The 21663-nt window shown below is 52.3% G+C and overlaps 1 protein-coding gene across 1 annotated transcript; it reads left to right on the top strand.

Annotated features, from left to right (window-relative positions):
- Positions 1 to 53: 53 nt before the first annotated feature.
- On the top strand, positions 54 to 21582 carry btbd8 (BTB domain containing 8). Its single transcript, XM_084472477.1, is given in 20 exon segments — positions 54 to 137; positions 1522 to 1725; positions 2841 to 3038; positions 4168 to 4295; positions 4513 to 4630; positions 8840 to 8929; positions 9123 to 9203; positions 9342 to 9438; positions 9769 to 9857; positions 10540 to 10642; positions 11058 to 11240; positions 11444 to 11641; positions 12473 to 12602; positions 14219 to 14280; positions 15083 to 15644; positions 16535 to 16622; positions 16910 to 17037; positions 17379 to 18636; positions 18638 to 19011; positions 20138 to 21582. Coding segments are annotated over 19 exon segments (4494 nt in total). The 5' UTR covers positions 54 to 137; positions 1522 to 1621; the 3' UTR covers positions 20641 to 21582.
- Positions 21583 to 21663: the final 81 nt, after the last annotated feature.

Here is a 21663-nt window from a genome sequence, read left to right as displayed (position 1 = left end):
ATACTGAACCACTATTCTCCCATATGACTTGAATGCAACATGCGGAACAGCGTGCGATGCTGATGTCAACAGAAACCAGTGACAGCTGGTGGCGGACTCCCAGTTAGGAACAAGGCGTCCGGCTAACGACTCACCTGGTATGCCTGACTGGTTTTGATTCATTCTGACTATTTTCATTGCAACATTAATAACGTTAACTCGTATTAAATCATCATAGGTAAAAACAAATAGCGTCTGGGATGTGTTCACATCCTCCTGGATGCGTTCAAGTCCACTGGGATTGTAAACAGAGGCGGTGGGAAGCATCCCCAGGTGTAACTTGTGAGCGTTTAGTATTCAGAAAATGCGGCGATGGAGACCACCCGTTTAATGGCTCCGGTCTCCTTCTCCACCGGCATCTCTGTATACGACGGCGATTATAACCTGGAACCTGGAAGAGGAGAGGAACGCAGATGATGGCAGGATGCTATCATCTGTATGTTACTGCATTATCCAGTGATCAGACTGTATGTTACTGCATTATCCAGTGATCAAACAGCATGTTATTGCATTATCCAGTGATCAAACAGCATGTTACTGAATTATCCAGTGATTAAACAGCATGCTACTGGTTCTCCAGTGATCAAACTGTATGTTACTGGTTAACCAGTGATCAAACTCGATGTTACTGGTTATCTAGTGATCAAACTGTATGTTACTGGTTAACCAGTGATCAAACTGCATGTTACTGCATTATCCAGTGATCAGACTGTATGTTACTGGTTATCCAGTGATCAAACTAGGTGTTACTGGTTATCCAGTGATCAAACTATGTTACTGCTTTATCCAGTGATCAAACTGCATTTAATTAGTATTAACATTGAACAGCGGGAACCAGCTGACTTCAGGTGTTAATTTCTGTAAGCATTCTGTGTGCTCCTCACGTCTTTTAATTATTTACCACCTTGTCAGGTGTATCCATATATGTAGAATAAGAACATACAATAACATACATGAAGAAACTAAACTCCCGACTGTAATAGCATTTTAAAGATGCCCTGTCCTGATTGTATAAATCGGGCGTTGGTAAGTACGGTCACTCCCATGTGACATGAATGCGGCATGATGGTGCCTTCACGTAATATGGAAATTATGGTAAATACCAAAACCCGACGTGATACACAAGCTGCCGAGATGAGATAACCTTTGACCTTTTCAGCAGTAACAGGTCAGGATCTGTGGGTCTGCCATGTTTCATTTCACTACGACAACAAAAGCACTTGAACACAACGCACTCGTAATTTCCAGTTCACAAATGGAAAGGATCATCTTTGCCATAGTACTAGTAGTAGTAGTGAAGGCAGCATGAGGGCTGCCATGCTGCATATCTTGAGCCAATCAGGGCGAGGCAATTACACACCTGCCTGTCTCCCTATGCAGGTAAGTCTGTCAATAGGTCACACTGATCTATTGAAGGAATGCTAGGTGTTGTTCAAACGAGTTGTGAAGCTTGTTCACGCTGTCATCTGTCTCTCGGTCTAGAACGGCGGGCTTTCTCAAAATCTCGGCGGGGGTGTGGCCGCAGGTCAGGTGGTTGGTGTCTTGACCTTTGGACCACTCTTGGGGCGGCGGAGATGAGACCATGCTAACCTCGGAGGCTACCAGGGAGTTCCAAGCCAAAGAGAGAAAATACAAAGCCCAGTTGAAGAGATGTCTTTCTGCTGCTCTGGCCCAAGACCTCCTCAGGTAAGGTCACCGCACCTGAGACCAGGTCAAAGGTCAGGGTTTGAAACAACACAGCTAGGTTGGAGAAAAAGTGAAGATTCATAACTGCATGGGTGAATTCAGTCGCCTTGGATACTTCCTACAAACTGGGAGAGATGTATTCTGTCCAGTCCCTTCATACTGGGAGAGATGTATTCTGTCCAGTTCCCTCATACTGGGAGAGATGTATTCTGTCTAGTGTATATTCCTTTATATCGACGTGACGGTTTAACACAGATAGTAAAGTGCTGATTATTCCTATTAGATTAGTCAGCCGTGGCACTGACTGGTTCTGGCTGGTTCTGGCTGTTCCTGGCTGGTTCTGTTTTGTTCTGGCTTGTCTCAGCTGGTTTTGGCTGATTCTGGTTGGTTCTGGTTGGTTCTGGCTGGTCCTGGCTGGTCCTGGCTGGTCCTGGCTGGTTCTGGCTGTTTCTAGCTGGTCCTGGCTGGTCCTGGCTGGTCCTGGCGGGTCATGGCAGGTCCTGGCGGGTCCTGGCTGGTTCTGGCTGCTCCTGGCTGGTTCTGGCTGCAGGCGAGCTGTATCTGGGTCAGCTATCTGTCAGATCACCACAGGATAAGGGTCTAGAGATGGTTCATCACGGCCGACATCCAATTAAAACAATCACGTGAGGAGATGGACTGAATAGAGGAGCTGCCCTCCTTTTGTTACATGAGTATAAATAGATTATTGTAGTTTGTAGATTGTAGTTTATTGTAGTGGTTTATGTAGTACGGTATTGTAGTCTTTTGTGGTTTATAATAGTAGGGTACTTAGTAGTTAACTGTAGTGTATTGTAGTATACTATAGTAATGTGTACTGTATTGTATTACAGTAGTAAATAATAGTAATGTGTACTGTAGTATATAATAGTAATGAGCACTGTAGTATATCATAGTAATGTGTACTGTAGTATATCATAGTAACGTGTACTTAAGAGTATTGTAGTGTACTGTAGAGTATAGAGAGTATTGTAGTATAATAGTAGTGTGTGTGTGTGTGTGTGTGTGTGTGTGTGTGTGTGTGTGTGTGTGTGTGTGTGTGTGTGTGTGTGTGTGTGTGTGTGTGTGTGTGTGTGTGTGTGTGTGTGTGCCTCCAGGCTGCTGCAGGAGGAGCTGGAGTCTGACGTGTGTGTGTGTAGCGGCCCGAGTTCCCTGAAGGCTCACAGAGCGCTGCTATTGGCCAGAGCTCCTCACCTCCTTTCAGCCCCTCCCCACCTCCTCCCTGGACCCAAGGGAGACGTTGAGAACGTCCATGTGTCCGGCCTGGACCCCGCAGAGCTTGCACACCTGCTCAGGTACCGATGACATCACACCTGCCTTTGAGTCCCAGACATGTGATTGGTTGAGCTCTGTATCACAGTCCCAGGCCTTGTATTGGTGACGCCCCCTAACCCTAGCCCCCCAGAGGGCAAGAAAGCACTCAATCATCAAGGAGGAGATCCTAAGTCAATAAAAGTCAACAAAAGTCAATAGAAAGTGAGTAATATTGCACATAATTAGAAATTCCATCTAAAAAGTTAGAAGAGTTAGATATAAAAATAAATAAATATAATTGATATTGTGTGGGGGGGTGGGTTGGAGAGAGAGGGACAGAGAGAGTCACAGTATTTGTAAAGACGCTGTAAGATGCTTAATTAAATAAAGTATTGTTTCCGGTGTATCTCTTAATGTCCGATAGAGGGCACTATATACACAGTAGTTGGCCTCTGTGTTTTGGGAGCTGCTGTCTCTCACTGTGGTTTAGAAACTCTTCAGAAACAAACCCACCGTCGTTTCAAGGTTGCGGTGGTACGGAAGAAGAGATTATTTATTGAACATGTAAGCCATCAACCATTCCATGTCATGGAGACGGAGCTTCCTGGTTTCTCCCGAGTTCTGTTTCTCATTAAACATGTTTGTGCCTCGCTAATTGGCAATTAGCAGCCGGACGGCAGGATATCGTGTCAGACTGAGCACATGCAAACAAGCCCTCATTTGCATATGGAAGGAATAACTGGATAGCGTGAATGTATTCCAGCAATTCTATTGTGTGTGTGTGTGTGTGTGTGTGTGTGTGTGTGTGTGTGTGTGTGTGTGTGTTTCCACTGAAGAGCTCAGACGCAGAGCCTGCACCAGAAAACATAATAATCAATAAGATAACCGTATTACTGAGCGATGATGTGATTATGTTGCTATAACTGTATGTCTGGCCCCCCGCCTCCTCCTGGCTTTTCTTCGCAGGGGGGGTCTTCATGTGAAAATCCAGAGGACCTGAGCCTTCATGGAGGGACTTTGGTATAGGCGGCATGTGGCTCAGGAGGTAGAGCGGGTTGGCATGTAACCGGAAGGTTGCTAGTTCGATCCCCGGCTCCTCCTAGCTGAGTGTCGAGGTGTCCATGAGGGAGACGCCTCACCCTGACTGCTCCTCTGTGTGTGTCCCTGCAGGACGGTGTACACCTCAGAGCAGAGCCTGGTGGTCCCCCCTGGTCCTGAGACGGACCCCGGACCTCCCGGACCCCCCAGGACCAGCTCCCCTGGTAGGGAACCAGACCCCGACGGACCCCCGGAACCAGGTACCGGACCATCAGCAGTCGGAGACGTACCTGGACTCACCTGTCTGTCTGTCTATCTGTACTCTTATGTCCTCCATTTTAATTTTACCTAATGGCTTCATGTTTGATCCACGGCCAACTCTCCTCTGTGTGTGTGTGTGTGTGTGTGTGCGTGTGTGTCTCTGTGTGTCATTGTCTCTGTGTGTGTGTGTGTGTGTGTGTGTGTGTGTGCCCCCAGGTGTCTGTGGTCTGGAGCCGGCCTGCGGTCTGGGCTCTGACCTGCTGTCCCTGTACCGGAGGGCGGAGCAATGTGACATCACCATCAGAGTGGGCGGGCACGTCTTCCCCTGTCACAGGTTAGGCCCCGCCCTCATCACTGGGTCTGATAGGGGCGGAACAATATATCGACACGGCAATGTATCATCGAGAATTGATACACTGGTGCCAAATATCAATATAATAGTTTTATTTTTTGGGGGGGGCTGGGAGGGAGGGAGGGAGGGAGCAGAGAGGGAGGGAGGAGGGAGGAGAGAGGGAGGGAGGAGAGAGGGAGGGAGGGAGGGAGCAGAGAGGGAGGGGGCAGAGAGGGAGGGAGGGAGCAGAGAGGAAGGGAGGGAGCAGGGAGGGAGGAGGGAGCAGAGAAGGAGGGAGGATGAGAGCTGAGAGGGAGGGGACGTTACTCTGGTTGTTCAGTCGAATTCTGGCCCTCCTCCCCTCCGCCCCCTACCCCCGTACCCTCGTACGCTCGTACACCCGTACCCTCGTACCCCTGTACCCTCGTACCCCTGTACCCTCGTACCCCTGTACTCTCGTACCCTGGTACCTGCAGCAGCTCCAGTATCCTCTATAGAGATCCATAATGTGTTGGTCTGTCCGGAGACAGAGGCAGCCCCTCAGTGAGCAGTGTTTTGGCGTGGGAATGTGTGTGTGGGTGAATGTGTGTGGGTGAATGGGTCTGCGTGTATGATTGTGTCTGTGTGGGAGAATGTGAGGCATTCATTATGAAATCTCTCTGAGTGGTCGTCGCAACACCACTGCAGCAATGCAGTTTTGTCTGAGAAACGTCTCAGACAATGCAATATGTTCTCAAGCTAAAGTCAGGGTTTTAAATGTTTCGTTCTGAGCCACAGTGTGTTCAGGTTTTGAAATGTACAATACAACACTGATTCAAAGACAACTGTTTGATTAAATTAAATAATTAAAGGGGTGATATCATGCTTTTCCGTTTGCTTTAGACTGTTTGTTTTAGACGTATGTATGCATGTTTTACGTCTGCTAAGCTAGAAACTAAGTCCGATCCAGAGGGAGTATTCGCACCCACCGAGAACCCCCCTCAATAAGTGTGCGAAACAGCTTGTTTGTGCTCAAACTTTACTTCCATGACACCAGACTGTGCAGTGGGCGGTGCAGAACTGGCGCCTACCCGCAAGGGTGCACGGTAGAGGATAAGGCTTCCCTGATCCTTTCTGTGCCACGGTGTGTGTGGAGGCTGAAGCTCCGTATGAGCAGCGGTTATATATTACCACGATGTGTGGCACATTTTCTATACAATCATTCAGGCTTGGACCTTTTCATTGTGGAACATTTTGTAAACTCTGTGATCAGTCAGTCATCGCTAGCATCGCTTCTTATTCTCTGACTTGTTGTGATGAGCATCAAACATTGACCCCTCCCCACCCTTCAGTGCGCGTAGTACAAGCGCAGGGTCAAAAGTTTTTCTTTATTTCTTTATGCATTATTTGTCACCTCAAGGCAGTAAAAAAAATATATATATAATCTGTTAAAATACATTCTACAGCAGGGGTGTCAAACGTACAGCCCGCGGGCCTAATCCAGCCCGGAGTGTAATTTAATTTAATTGCAACTAATGATTATTTTAATAATCGAGTAATCTGTCTAATATTTTTTCAATTAATCGATGAATCGGATAAAAAAAAGAAACATTTGGAATTGCCAAATCTTTCAAAAACTGAACAATACTTCAAATTCACATGTTTTTTCAGACGTTAAATCGTACCATCAAAACCTAGCATCGTTGCTTCCCGATGGACTTATGGACTTTAGAGGCCAGTGGCTCATTGGCTAATGGAGACCTTAAAATACCATTAACGTTAAAACATGCAGGAGGAAACCAGAGACTTTCACAACAAGCTGGGTCAGTAAAGGTTCCAGGCCAGTGGTCAAGGTCACCCTGGGTTCAGGGGTCGGCCAGGAGTTTAGGGTCTCCTTGCTCTCAGGGGTCAGCCCAGGGGTCTCCCTTAGGTCAGGGGTCAGCCCAAGGGTCACTGTCGCCATGGGGGTCGAGGTGCTCTGAGGTTGCAAGTCCTTGATCTGCAACACATTTGTAATTTATGTTCTTGGTGCAGTTTACATTAATATATGGATACATATCTCCTTATTGATTAGAACCTAAGATGATCTTTTGATTACCAGATAAACACTGTGATGCATACAATAGTCAAGTTACTTTCTGTTACTGCAAATACTCAGTCAGGACGTGTAGAACCTACCATCATCTCGGATCCTCCACTCGGGAGCTCACTGCCTACTGGAAGTAACACAATAAACTCGGGGTTAGACGTAACACCTCAACCTTGACCTCAGTAACTCAAGGTTAGATGTAATACCTCAACAATTACTTCAGTAACTCAGGGTTAGACGTAACACCTCAACCTTGACCTCAGTAACTCAAGGTTAGACGTAACACCTCAACCTTTACATCAGTCAGATCTCAGGAGCCTTTTCCATGTGAAGTTTGAATAAACCAACATTTGACATATCCAGCTCACTTTAGATTTATTCTGATTTAGAATTTTAATCCTGTAGGAAATTTTATGTTACGATTGTTTTGCTTTAGATAAAAAAAATACATTTAATAATAGTAAATTCTTATAAACATAAGTAGATATATAAAACCCAAATTCTTAAAGGGAATTAAAATACACACAATTGCAAAGTGGCTCAAGGGAATGTATTTCATATTAAATATTTTTTTTTGAATATATTTTCAAGCTTTTATTAAAATTATTTACAGTTCCAACACCACCTCTAACGCCATAAATCTGTTATGAAATCCAGATGAAGACCAGAAGTAGTTTAGTTCTCATATAGTTATTTTTGACTTACTGTCTGTAGGGATTTCTAGATCTTGTTTGTCTCAGAGGAAAAGGATCTTCTAACATTCGAAGGTAATAGAGTCTCGGGTGGAAGATTCTCTCCAGCGTCTCAGATCTTTCCTCCGGTTTCTCCTCTGGCCACCCCCCCCGACCTCTTCTGTTCTGTTAATACAAAACACTTATATTATACTTATAACTATCGATAAGCAGGTATTCCAGTCGCTTACGGGCCCCATCAGGGGGCCCGTCAATCTTCGGAGGGCTCCACCCACCCCAGCGACTTCATCTTATCCCTGCATTCGGCGCTAGTTCTAAGTTTCAAATCGAGCTGAGATGTTCCCCCCCGCCTTCCTTACTGGAAGAGAGAGAGACACGCACACGCGCACGCACGCACGCACGCACGCACGCACGCACGCACGCACGCACGCACACACACACACATTGCCATTCCCGCGCACACACATATGCTACTCTCGTAACACTTATTATAGGGTCCCCTTCTTCCACTCCCTGTTTTCTCAATTAAACACAGATCGACTACATTTGTCCCAGTCTTTTTTAGATGTGAAATGAAGCAAAAAAAGACTCTTTCTCCGGTAACGCAGTCGTTCATGACGCCTTTCTTATTCGTTGTTTCTTCTGTTTGTCTGTAACTCATGCTCTAATCTTTCATCGATTGATGCAGATGTTGTGGATGCAACGGAATCATCAGAGGGAGAGAGACTATGCGTCCAAACAGACCATGCAGCAGTTGTGATGTTTATATGAATGCACAGCTGAGCTGTTCAACATGTTAGTGCTGCTCTGAATCAGTTCGAAAAGCTAACTCTGAGTAAAAGGTTATTTACTCACCGATAATGTGTCCATCAGAACTCCTGCTCCTGTTTCAAATTATAAATATATTACTTACTTACTTACGTCTGTTGCTCCGATAAAGAGCATAGGCCACTGACAATATCTATTATTAATATTCTCCACCTCGTCCTGTTCTGTGCCAGCTTCTCCAGATCTTGCAATCTGTATCCAGCTCTTATTATAAAGAGGCACCGCCCCCTTTTTTTTCTTCTTTTTTTGTGACAGTTCAAAAGTTCACTCACAACTGATTATATAATTATAATTATACAGCGAATAATTGTTAAATATCTGGCCATGTAATTTAGCAATGTAAACACCGTTTATTATTACCTATCTGCAAATCATTACACTTTTGACAGACAGTGTGGTGTGGTTGTTACAGAGTACATTGTGTTGTGTTGACGGTGTGTAGTGTTGTGTTGACTGTGTTGTGTTGTGTTGACGGTATGTTGTGTTGTTGTGTTGATGGTGTCTTGTGTTGTCGTGCGTTGTGTTGTTGTGTGTTGTGTTGACGGTGTCGTGTCGCACGTAGTGTAGTGTAGTGTGGTGTGGTGTGTTGTGTTGATGTGTGTTGTGTTTGTGTTGTGTTTCCAGGGCGATCCTGTGCGCCCGCTCCCAGTACTTCAGGGCCATGCTGAGTGGCAGCTGGATGGAGAGCTCCACCCAGGACATCACGCTGCAGGGGTAAAACACAGAACAACATGCAACGTCTTATGGTGTCGTCTCTTTAATGTTTCTGCGGCGTTACACCGACGCTCCACCATCACTGGCGTCGTCACAGACGTTGTCACAGACGTTGTCACAGACGTTGTCACGGATGCAGTTCTGCTGGGCTCTGCGTTGCCGTGGTAACGTGGTCCTCTCCTCCTCCCTCCAGGCTGGGCCCGGAGGAGATGGAGGTCCTGTTGCAGTTCATGTATGGCGCCATCGCCGACCTCCCACCCGGAGCCAGCGCCAGGTACTGCCCCTCCCACCCCCCCATTGTAACCGCTCGCCGGGCGGCCATCTTGGTTCCGACCGCGAGTTGGGTGAAGGGGGGTGGTCTAACGTCACTGTGATGAAGGCTTGTGCTGATAAAGTCGTGTTGCCCCCCCAGTCAGGTGATGCTGGCGGCGGACATGTTGGGCCTGGAGGGGCTGAAGGAGGTGGTGGAGATGGTCCTGACCCGAGACTACTGCCGCTTCTTCCCCAAGGTCAGCCCGGGGTCATGGGGTCAGCCCGGGGTTATGAGGTCAGCCTGGGGTTATGAGGTCATGGGGTCAGTTGGAGTCCTCTCAAGAGGAACTTGAGGGGTCTTCTGTTTAAACGTCTTAACTTAACTGGTCACCATCAGCTGCCAAGAACCTAAACTTTACATTCTTTATGCAAAGTCTCTGGATGGGATTCAAACCCCTAACCCTGACAGGGTTAATGCCGTGCTCTACCAGTAGATCTAGACCAGTCCCATACCCTGGTTGTGTGATGGTATGATGGTACTGTGATGGTTGTGTGATGGTTCCTCGATGGTTCTGGCTCTGTTCTAGGTGGTGGACGGGGTGCAGAAGAGCATCGTGGAGTGTCTGTCCCTCACCAGCGCTCTGGGTCTCCTCAAGCTGCACGCCACCTGCAGGAGGTGAGAGAACCACCGTCTCTTCATTTATCAAGATAGAGTGCAAGCTACACATTAGATCTTCTCATTCCACTATCAAGAACTGGCACATCTCCTCCTCCTCTCTCTCCTCCCCTCCTCCTCTCTCTTCTCCTCTCCTCTCGCCTCCTATCCTCTCTCCTCCCCTCTCCTCTCCTCCTCTCCTCTCCCCTCTCCTCTCCTCTCCTCCTCTCTCTCCTCCATCCTCCTCGCTGTATTGAGACTACCACTGTAATAAATCCCCTTCCCTGTAATCATCTCCTTGGTAGCTGCTTCTCTTTCAGAGTCACACAGTAGTTCTGTTTTCAAGCTGTCACCACGGACACGCAGAAATCAATGAGGAATATAAACATGAAATATTCTATAGCTGTGTTGAATCAATAACGGCTGCTTTTTCATAAATATTACATAAATATACAGTCCAGCAGCAGATTTCTCAAGATGAATCACATCGAGTCACATCAGTATTCAGGTTAACAGGCTGTGGTTTAAAGCCAAGAGCAGTTGGAGGTTCGGACTCAGAACCCAGACTGCCGACGACTTCAGCACTGCGCCTGACTGCAGGTCCAGAAGGTCTGGTCTGTGGTCCGTCTGACTGCAGGTCCAGAAGGTCTGGTCTGTGGTCCGTCTGACTCCTCAGTAGGTGATGCTGTGATGTTCTCCCCAGGTGGGTGGCGGAGCACTTCATAAAGAGCTGGGCCGAGAGGAACTTCTCCCTGCTGTCGGTGGAGCTCCAGCGGGCGTGTCTCAGTGACGTGGCCTCCGCCATGGTGGGTTCCCTCTGCGCCATCATGTGACCCCCTGTTCCTCTGTAACCCCGCCCCCCCATTTTCAGACCTCATCTTTAATCCCAGACCTCCTCTGTAACTCCGCCCCCTTCTACCCAGACCTCCTCTGTAACTCCTAACTCCTCACCCTCTCCAGGAAGCAGAGGAACATATCATCCAATTACCGTTGTTATTAGATTGTGAATGCACACTTGTCATTTAGAACAGAGCTTCTGCTCTCTCTCTCTCTCTCTCTTCTCTCTCTCTCTCTCTCTCTCTCTCTCTCTCTCTCTCTCTCTCTCTCTCTCTCTCTCTCTCTCTCTCTCTCTCTCTCTCTCTCTCTCTCTCTCTCTCTCTCTCTCTCTCTCTCTCTCTCTTCATAACAGTGTGTGTGTCTGTGTGTGTTGTTGCTCCCCAGACGGTCGACAGCTCGGTGAGCGTGCTCTGTGCCACAGAGCAGCTGATTGGCTGCCTGCCCGAGGTGAAGTGGGCCAAGCAGGTGCTGAGTCTGGCCAATGAGCTGCAGGAGGAGAGCCTGTCTGTCATCGTCCAGAACCTCCCCCTCGTGGTCCACAGCCCCGCCTTCCTCAGCCTGCTCCGGGTGAGACCCCCACTGGGGGAAGGTGGGGTTAGGCAGTACAGAGACACTGTGTGTGTCTGTGTGTCTGTGTGTGTGTGTGTGTGTGTGTGTGTGTGTGTGTAGCAGGAGGAGCTGAACCCTCTGACTCCTCTGTGCAGCAGGAGGAGGTGCTGACTCCTCTGTGTGTGTAGCAGGAGGTGCTGACACCTCTGACTCCTCCTCAGCAGGAGGAGGTGACCAGGGAGCCGGCCCTGCTCAAGAAGCTGTGCGCGGCGGTCAGAGAAGGAGTCAACGTGGAGAACTGCTGCTCCCTGTTCTCCGCCGTGGACGCTCTGCAGAAGGAGGAGCAGGGGCCCCCCACAGAGGAGGAGCAGGGGCCCCCGCCAGAGGAGGAGAACGGGCCCCACACAGAGGAGGTGGAGGTACCTGCACCAACCAGGGAATACTCCCGTATCCACCAAGAATTCAGATTCCCTTCAGCTCCACTGAGAATTCAGATCCACTGAGACTTAAGGTCACTTGATTATTGATTGGCAATTGTAAACATAATAGATAGAACAGTAATAAAGTCACTCCAACTGCAGCACAATAACCATCAACCCACACACCGATGCACGAGGCCACGGGTTCAACAGATTAGCTGTTTACCCAGCAGCCTCTCTGGCTGGGGCAGCGCCGATGACAGCGGGAGTTACTGGAGCGTCCAGCCACGGGATTAGCCTGAGGGACACTAGGGCGGGCGTCCGTCCCTAGGGCCGTCTGTCCAGCGCTAATCTGACCTCTCCCTCTCCTGCACACGCAGAGAGAGAGCCATGGGAGAGAGAGAGAGAGAGAGAGAATGACAAGCAGAGGGAGAGAAAACATGACAAGTAGAGGGAGCGAGAGAGGGAGAGAGAGAGCATTACAAGTAGAGGGAGAGAGTGATAGGCAGGGGTTGGCCTCTGCTGATGACATCACTGATTCAGAGCTCAGGGGGAGCCTGCTGGGGAGGGAGGGAGGGAGGAGGTGGGGGGTGTGTCCGTTGCCATGGTGACCGTTCTTAAGGCAGCTGCTGATTCGCCGTTCCTGGGCGCACTCTGTTTTTCTTTTTTTTCATCCTCCCTCCCTCCCTCTCTCTGTATGCCGCTCTCTCTCTCTCTTTCTCTCTCTCTCTCTCCCTCCCTGCCGCTCTCGCTTGCTCGCTCCCTTTCGCTCGCTCCCTCTCTCTCCCTCCCCCTCCTCCCTCCCTCCCTCCCTCCCCCTCTCCCTCCCAGCCGCTGCGAGCGGAGCTCTCGTCTCTGCGCGCTCGTCTCTGGCTCTTCCTCCGTCAGTCGTTCTTCGCCGTCCGCCACACGCAGGGATGGGAGGTCCTGTTGCCGCGCCACAGGGACCTGCTGCTGGAAGGTGGGTGTCGTTTGGTGGGGGGCGTCGTCGTTGGGTGGGGGTGTACCCGAGCTTTGCCCCCATAAGGTAAGCCTCTGGGTTGGATATGGCGGTGGTTCCCTGTGTGTGTGTGTGTGTGTGTGTGTGTGTGTGTGTGTGTGTGTGTGTGTGTGTGTGTGTGTGTGTGTGTGTGTGTGTGTGTGTGTGTGTGTGTGTGTGTGTGTGTGTGTGTGTGTGTGTGTGCGTGTCCTCTGCCGGGCTTGCTGTGAATGATGGAGATGAGATGGTGCACCACCGTCAGGAGGTGGAGGGGAGGAGGGGGCGTAGCGTATGTTGTGGTCTTGGAGGGAGCTGGTCTTTTTATAGCCGTGTTGTCGGTAATCCCCTCATTGTGTTCCTGGTTGATTCCTCAGTTTGCCGGACGGTGCTCTAGGGGTGGATGTGAGGGTGGAGGCCGCGAGGCTGTGTGTCTGGTCTCGTTATGGGGGCAGCATGTGGCTCAGGAGGTAGAGCGGATCGGCCGGTAACCGGAAGGTTGCTGGTTCGGCTCCTCCTAGCTAAGTGTCGAGGTGTCCCCAAGCGAGACGCCTCACCCTGACCCTGGCTGTCGCCCTGCGTGGCTGACTCCGCCGTCGGTGTGTCAATGTGTGCATGAACGGGTGAATGTGAGGCAGTTTTGTAAAAGCGCTTTGAGTGGCCACTGGTTAGAAAAGCGCGGTATGAATGCAGAACCTCTTTACCATTTATCAGTTCTGTACCCATTATGTGGTGACGGGCGGGGGGGTGGATGTGCGGGAGGACGGCGGAGCAGAGAGGATGTGTGCAGTGCGTGAATAATGAATTCCTGCTGCGCTGTTGCACGTACGTGCCTCACCGTGTGCTGCAGCGCACAGACAATGGAGCGGAGAGGAGTCCCACACACACACTACAGAACAGACACACGTGCACATACATACATGCCACAGAACCACACGCACATACACACACACGCACACTACAGAACATCACACGCACATGCATACACATCCACGCACAGAAATATACACACACACACACACTACAGAAAAACAGTCACACACACATATGTGCACAGGCGTATACACACACAAGCACACATGCCACAGAATGTCACACACACACACACACACACACACACACACACACACACACACACACACACACACACACACACCAGGGCCCTGTCTGTTGTCCATTGGCTGTGAGGTGAACAGATGTGTGATTGTGTTGCTGAGCAGATGTTGGTGGCCAGCAGGTTCTCAGCTGCTCTGTGTCTGTTTACTGTTGATCGGCGGGGGGGGGGGGGGGATGAGGAGGAGGAGGGGGAGAGGGATGTGACATCGAGGGAGGAATGATCCAGTGAGAATTCAGATCCAGATCTTCAGCCTCTAGGGGGGGGGGGTAAGGGTAAGGATAGGAGAGATATGACATTGAGGGAGGAATGATTAGGGGTGGGAAAAAATATCACTGTAGAATCGATGTATTGCAATATTATCGGTATCGCGGGCTATGTGTCGCGTATCGTATCGTGCATTACCCTGTGATAACCACCCCCAGGGATGATCCAAATAAAACGATGCCACAGTTTAATTTCTCCCTGTTTGTGTTTTCCTCCGAAGCTGCTCTTGATAAAGGAGACAACCGACGCCTCGGGAAGAAACCAGTTTTCACCAGCTCACAGGTAACTGGTTCATCCTCATGTGTCCACACAGCCAAGTGTTCCTCAGACCATGAGGTATAGAGATGTGTGCCGATATATAACGTCTTAAATACTTGTACAATGTAAGATATAAACACCGGAGATAAAGCGTGTTACAATATGTACAATATGTGTGTAGACTTAATGTACACACTTATTGTAAAAATATAACTTTGTATAGCATTGTGTAGCATCTTATCCTAGCTATCTGTGTTGTATACAGGGAATGGGTTAACCTAGTGATTGTTGGTGCTTGGCACTTGAACATCCTTACTGTATCAACAGCGATATATTGTTGTTTCTCTTCTTCTGACAAATGTACTTATTGTAACTCGCTTTGGATAAAAGCGTCCTAAATCTAAATGTAAACATTGTGGAATACCTGATCCGGATTGGTCAATAACATTGCAACTGTATGCATTGTTCACCAGAACGTACACCTCTGTCCTTTGATCGTTCTGACTCGATGCGCTACGAAACATTTACATTTACGTTCAGGGCATTTTGCAGACGCTTATATCCAAGGCAACTTACAACACAAAAGTTAACGTTAGATGACACCAGAAAGAGGTAGGGTGGCCAGACAATACAGGGAGTAGGAGACAAAGCTTTAGATGATGAAAAGGAAACAACATATGGATTATTCCACCAGTCTGGTGGAGTCTCTAGTTCTCCTGTGAGACGTGGCTCTGACCGGCCACAGCTCTGCACTCAGTCTGCCGGGTGTGCGGTACTGATGCTGATGGTTGCTATGGGTTACCTGACACTCTCTTCTCCTCTGCAGCCAAGGGTACAGAGATGCCCCCCTTCCTCCTTGTCTGAGGCCCCCCTTGTGACGTGGACCCCCAGCTCCCCGCGGCCCCCCGCCCGCCGCCCACCACCGGCTGCCATGAAGTCGGACGGCCTGGCCACGGACAGCAAGCCGGGAGACGGCCCCGCCCCCCGCGGAGCCAAGAGCACCAAGCCCCGCGCCGCGGCGCCCCGGACCAAGCCCGGCACCATGGGCTCGCCCCTGCTCAACGGTACCGCCCCCGCTGGCAGCCCCGCCTCCAGACGGGACGCCGCTAACGCTAACGGAGCTAATGTCAACGCGGCCACCGCTAACGGGACCCGCGGGTCAGCGGCAGGCCCCAAGGACCCGGAGAAGAGAGCGGCCCCCGGGGCCCGGCCCACCTGGTCCACGGCCGGACACGCCAAGGCTGGGCCCCGGAGCGGCGCGGCGCGAGCTAACGGCGGCGTGGCTAACGGTGGCGCAGCTAGCGGCCACGCCCGGCCGGGGACCTCCACGTCGGGCAGCGCCTCGCCGGACACCGCCGCCAGCCCGCCCAACAGCCTTCCTGCCCCAGGTACGCACTTCCTGTCCGTCTCCGTAGAGACGCCAGTGTCCGTTCTGGAAGCTTCTGAAGCGTTCTACATAACGGAGGACGTGAATTATTCGTCATTATTCACTCATTCATTCATGCGTTCCCACTGTAATACTGGTCAAGCCAACCAGTGGGAGGGGTTTATGTTAAGTGGGAGGGGTTTATGGGGAGTGGGAGGGGTTTAGGAAGTATCTAGATCCCAGTGATCTCTGGACCACTGCTCCCAGAGTGCTCCCAGTGATTGGCGCTCTGCTAGCCGTGTTGAGGCTCTGCTAGCCGTGTTGGTGCTCTGCTAGCCGTGTTGGTGCTCTGCTAGCCGTGTTAGCGCTCTGCTAGCCGTGTTAGCGCTCTGCTAGCCGTGTTAGCGCTCTGTTAGCCGTGTTGGCGCTCTGTTAGCCGTGTTGGCGCTCTGCTAGCCATGTTAGCGCTCTGCTAGCCATGTTGGTGCTCTTCTAGCCGTGTTGATGCTGGTGCTAAAAGCGTCTGAGCAGGGGGTCAGAGGTCCTACAGTGTCAAAGCTAGCACTTAAAGCCTTTTTATTGAAAGCTTTTTAATGGAAAACCTTTAGTGCTAATGGCTAGACGTTTGTGTGTGTGTGTGTGTGTGTGTGTGTGTGTGTGTGTGTGGGGGGGGGGGGGGGGGTGCGGGGTAGCATGGGTCATCCTTCTCTGTTAGAGGCTTAACCTAGTAGGAATAGGATGGAGAATGGTAGTCTATTCATTGTTTTGTTGTGTTTGTTTATACACAACAGAGACACACATGTAGAATCACATGTAGATGTAGAATCATGTAGAATCACCTCAAGCGTTTTCTGGGAGCAACTTCAGTCCATCTTAATAAATACATTGATAAAATCATGCTTTTCTAAGCAGGTTCAAAACCCAAACACCCGACCAAGCTGGTGAGCAAACCCTCTGGGACCAAAGCAGTCCAGAAACCGGACCCAGCCAAGACCAGCAGGTCAGCCTCCTCCTGTTCTTCCTCCTCCTCCTCCTCCTCCTCCTGCATTAAATCTTACAGTAGAAACTCCCTGCTGGCACTGTAACACTAAAAGATTTTGTTGTGTATAGTAATGTGTGAGATTGAGGCCCTCCCAGTGGGGGGGCGGAGCCTCAGTAACTCCTGAGTGGGAGGGGTTTATAGGGGAGTGGGAGGGGTTTATGGGGGAGTGGGAGGGGTTTATTGTGTGTGTGAGTTCATGTGTTGTTTAATATTCATAATCATACGTCCCCCTGATATTCTCCCAGTCCGACCAACAAGCCCTCCCCCAGAGAGACCAGTAAGACCAGTAAGGCCGGCCCGGCCCAGAAGACCTCTGGAGCCGCCAGACCAGAGCCCAGGAGCCGCGGCGGGGCCGGACCCCCTGAGCCCAGCGGTGAGACGCCAATCAAAATAAAAACATTATGAATGTAATGTTGATCATGTTCATCATTCATCATGTTAACATTACATTCACCATGTTAACATGATGAATGTAATGTTGAGATGACCTCTGCATTAGACGTCATATGTTGGCATCATGTTGTTTTGTGTGCGTTACAAACCTGCACACTTTTTGAAGGCAGGAAGAAAATAAACTTTTCATTCATAACTTTTTATTCATTCTGTGTTATTCAGACCAAATAAATAATTTAAAAAAAGAAAATAATAATTCCATGATCAAACTGTTCAATCCCAGTTCAGCGCTCCCGACCGTAACGTCCGCCTTGTTTCCAGGTTCAAGACCCGGGACCGTGAAGAAGACCGCCTCCTTCAAGAGGGAGGAGCCTAAGGAGGCAGGGCTCCCTCCCACAGCAGCTGAACCAATCAAAAAGAAGACCAAACCCCTCGAGAAGACCGGCTCTAAACCCTCCAAGACCCCCAGCCTGACCCCCAAGCCGCCGTCCAGCTCCCCCCGACCGGGTCCCCGACCGGGACCCCGCTCCCAGACTGCCCCTCACACCCCCCCCAGGGCTGGAGGCGGAGCCAAGAGCGCCGGCTCCTCCTCCAAGAAGCCAGGAGCCAAAGAGGAGGCCGGGTCACCAGCGTCGGCCAATCAGAACGCAGCACATGCCGGCAGCAGCGCCGTCGGGGGTGGGCTCTGCCTCCCGCTGAGTTCCAGCCCTCGTCGCTCGCCCCACAAGACCCGAGGCTCCGCGGGAGACCCCGTGGGGGCGGGGCCTCAGACCGGACCCCCACCAGCAGAAGGTCCGGACCCGGGAGAGGCACGAGACCCCCCCCAGAGCTCCGCCCCGACCCCCGGGCCGGTGGACACGCCCTGCGGCGGCGACACCCCCCTGGAGGACGCGTGGGGCGGCGGCGGGGGCGGGGCCCACCTTCAGGCGACCCCCGAGTCGGAGACAGGCAGCAACAGCACCTCGTCGGACGACATCAAGCCGCGCTCTGAGGACTACGACGCGGGGGGCTCCCAGGACGACGACTGCTCCCACGGGAGGGGCGGGGCCGGGGACGGCGCAGGGGGCGGGGCCTCCAAGTGCGGCACCATGCGCTGCTCGGACTTCCTGGGGCGGAGCAGCAGCGACACCAGCACGCCCGAGGAGCTGAAGGTGTACGACGCCGGCACCGGGCTGCGGGTGGAGGTGCGTCTGCGCGGCCGCGAGGGGGCGGAGACCACCAGCGAGGAGGAGCCCGGGAGGAGGCGGCCGCACTCCTGGCTGCACCGGGACGAGCTGCTGGCCCGCGGCGGGGAGGAGGAGGGGGAGGAGGAGGAGGAGGAGGAGGGGGAGGAAAAGGAGGAGGAGGAGGGGGAGGAGCCCGCCGCCTCCCTCACGCTGAAGAGCCAGACCCCGCCCTCCTCTGACGAAGAGGAGGAGGAGACGGAGGAAGACGAGGAGCGCTCTGAGGTGGAGGTGATCCCGGGGGGGGTGGCTCCGCCCACCGCCCCGGCCGACCCCCCCGCCCACTTCCAGGGGATCGTCAACCTGGCGTTCGACGACGACGGCGGCGAGCAGGAGAACGCGCCCCCCGCCCCCCCCCCCCTCCTCCTCCGGGTTCCGGCGCTCCGTGCTGCTCTCGGTGGACGAGTGGGAGGAGCTTGGCTCGGAGGAGCCCGACTCCGCCTCCTCGTCCGCGCCGCCACCGCCGCCGCAGGAGAACGGGGGCGACGCCGCGGCCGCCACTGACGTCTTCGAGGGGGACGCCCCCTCGCCCGACCCCCCCGATGCCCCGCAGGAGGAGGAGGAGGCCGATGCCCCCCCCCAGGAGCGGCCCTGCCACCTGGACTTGCGGCCGGGTGACACCCACAGGTCCGGGCCGGGCGACGCCCACCGGTCCGGGCTGCGTCTGGACTTGAGTGACGCGGCGCCGGCCCGCCAGAACTCTGCCGCTCAGGAACCACCAGCCCCCGCAGGTAAAGTATGATCCCTCAGGACCCCCCGCCAACCATAGAGACCCAGACCCCACCCTCTAACCCCAGAACCCGCCCCCTAATCCCAGACCCTGCCAACTAACCCCACCCCCTAATCCCAGACCCCGCCCCCTAACCCCAGATCCTGCTCCCTAACCCCAGACCCCGCCCCCTAATCCCAGAGAACCAGTTTACCTAACTTAATACTCTTATCAAATTTAAAACTCTCCATCACCTTCTGAGTGACGTGGGAACGCTCCAATCAGACCCCTCCCCTCCAGTAATACTCCTCCCCTCTCAGAACGTTCAAATCAGACCCCTCCCCTCCAGTTATACTCCTCCCCTCTCAGAACGCTCAAATCAGACCCCTCCCCTCCCAGAACTCTTCAGTTCTAGCGACGCTCTGACCTGCATGCTAGTCTCAGCCGCCGTCCATTCCACCCTCCTCCTCATTCTTTTTGTTCTCCCTCCATGTGCCCCCCCCCCCCCCCCCCCACCGCTGTGTGTAGCCGTGGTGACCTAGTCCAGTGTTTCTCTGTTCGCTGGAGTCTCCTGGTCTCCGCTCAGTGTTAGGATCTGTGCTCCGGCGTTCCTCTCGTCTCCGCACCACATGCAGCCGATCACGTCCGTACTGTGAGGATGTTGTGTGCTGTCTGTCCAGGGGGTGAACGTAGATCTCACTCCCGGTCTCCTGTTCCACAAGGTCCACCCCCAGCGTGTACAAACAGCTCAGTGTTCTGCTCTCTGTACCTGTGGCTTCTCCCGGTCCGTTTGCTCTGTGTTTATATCATTTGTCAGGTTTTGTTTTTTACGCTGATGAAACCTGGATCTCTGCCTTGCATGACCAGTGGTACGTTGTGTCGCTCAGAGAGAGGGTTCTAAACCCCCCCAGGGCCAGGGAACGTAGGGGAACCGGGGCGATGGCACCGCATGTTTACCGTGTTGAAACATGGGAAGCCATCACGATGCACAGCGATGCATTCTGGGTAGCGGTACACACACACGTTTCAGCCTTTCTTTAATCTGTCACCACCTCTCAGAATGACCTCTGAATGAATAAATGAATTTGAAAACACCCCCGGGAGGAATGAATCATGTTGTCATTTAGCGTGTTGTTGGTGTCTCCTAGGAGACACAAGTTGTGGCTCAGAGGAGGACAGTGGAACGGCCCGGGACAGACCCCCGCCCCACGCCCTGTCCCCCATATACGAGCTCCGGGGTCTGGACCCTGGGGGCACGGACGCACCGCAGGGGGGTGAAGAGGAGGAGCAAGAAGAAGAGGAGGAAAAGGAGGAGCAGGAGGAGGAGGAGTTCGCCGAGCGGGATTGGTCCCTCCTTCACCAGCTCCTGTCGGAGCAGGAGTCCAGTCTTGGCGTGATGAACCCGGTCCCTGAGGAGCTGAACCTCGCCCAGTACCTCATCAAGCAGACGCTGTCTCTGGCACGCGACGGGCCCGCGGCGGTGTGCCAAGCCCCTTCCCCAGAGAAGGAGTGCTTCCAGCGCTGGGCGGAGCTCATCTCCCCCCCCGCCGACGACTCCCCCAGCAGCATCACGGTCACCAGCTACTCCCCCGAGGACGCGGCCTCACCGCAGGGGGAGTGGACCATCCTGGAGCTGGAGACCCACCACTGACCCTCAGAGATCCTAGACTGACCTTCAGACCCACCACTGACCCTCAGAGACCCTAGACTGACCTTCAGACCCACCACTGACCTTCAGACCCACCACTTACCTTCAGACGCACTACTGACCCTCAGACACACCACTGACTTTCAGGGACACTGACCCTCACTGACCCTCAGAGACCCATCACTGACCTTCAGACCCACCACTGACCTTCAGAGACCAACCACTAACCCTCAGAGACCCACCACTGACCTTCACTGACCCTCAGAGACCCACCACTGACCTTCAGACCCATCACTGACCTCCAGAGACCCACACCGACCTTCAGAGACGCTCCACTGACCTTCAGACCCACCACTGACCCTCAGAGACCCACCACTGACCTTCAGAGACGCTCCACTGACCTTCAGGACTGTCCCGCCCCCTGGCTCCACCGCCTCGCCAACACCCCCTGTTGTTGACCCGGGACCCTGCGGCAGTGTGTCTGAACCCCCTAGGACCCCGAGGTCTGGACCCCCCAGGACGCGCGGGGGTCTGGACTGGAGTGACTCGAGGAAGCCTTGCATGTGGACCTTATGTATATTTGTCTTGCGGTCAAAGCTCTTTTAACGAGTGGCTGAGGGCCGCGTAGGGGCGTGTACTGTGATATACTGAAGATAAGATGCAATTGTACATAAATAATATAAATATTAAACTTTCTTATTTATGACTCAGCAACAACGGCTCTGCAAGATACTCCCTCTGCCCTGGGACGTCCGGGTACAGCACGTGTTAGTGATGTAATGGTGACTCTATCCCTGCGATCAGCCAGTGGTTCTCAAATGGGGGTACGCGTACCCCTAGGGGTACTTTGGAGTAATGCAAGGAGTCCTCAGAAGATTTTTAAAAAAGCTAACTCTTTTTTTTGTGGTTGAAATTTAAATCTGAAAACACGAGAAAGGAGAATCTGTGAAAAAGATAGCGCATCCAGAAACACCAAAATGTTGTCAGTTTCAGGAGGAATTCACCTCTACCTGCTCTGACCCTCCC

The sequence above is a fragment of the Micromesistius poutassou genome (genome assembly GCF_964030765.1).
Source record: "Micromesistius poutassou genome assembly, chromosome: 9".
NCBI classification, from domain to species: Eukaryota; Metazoa; Chordata; class Actinopteri; order Gadiformes; family Gadidae; genus Micromesistius; species Micromesistius poutassou.
The sequence above is the reverse complement of the archived record's forward strand: the minus strand, read 5'-3'. Positions and strand labels throughout refer to the sequence as shown.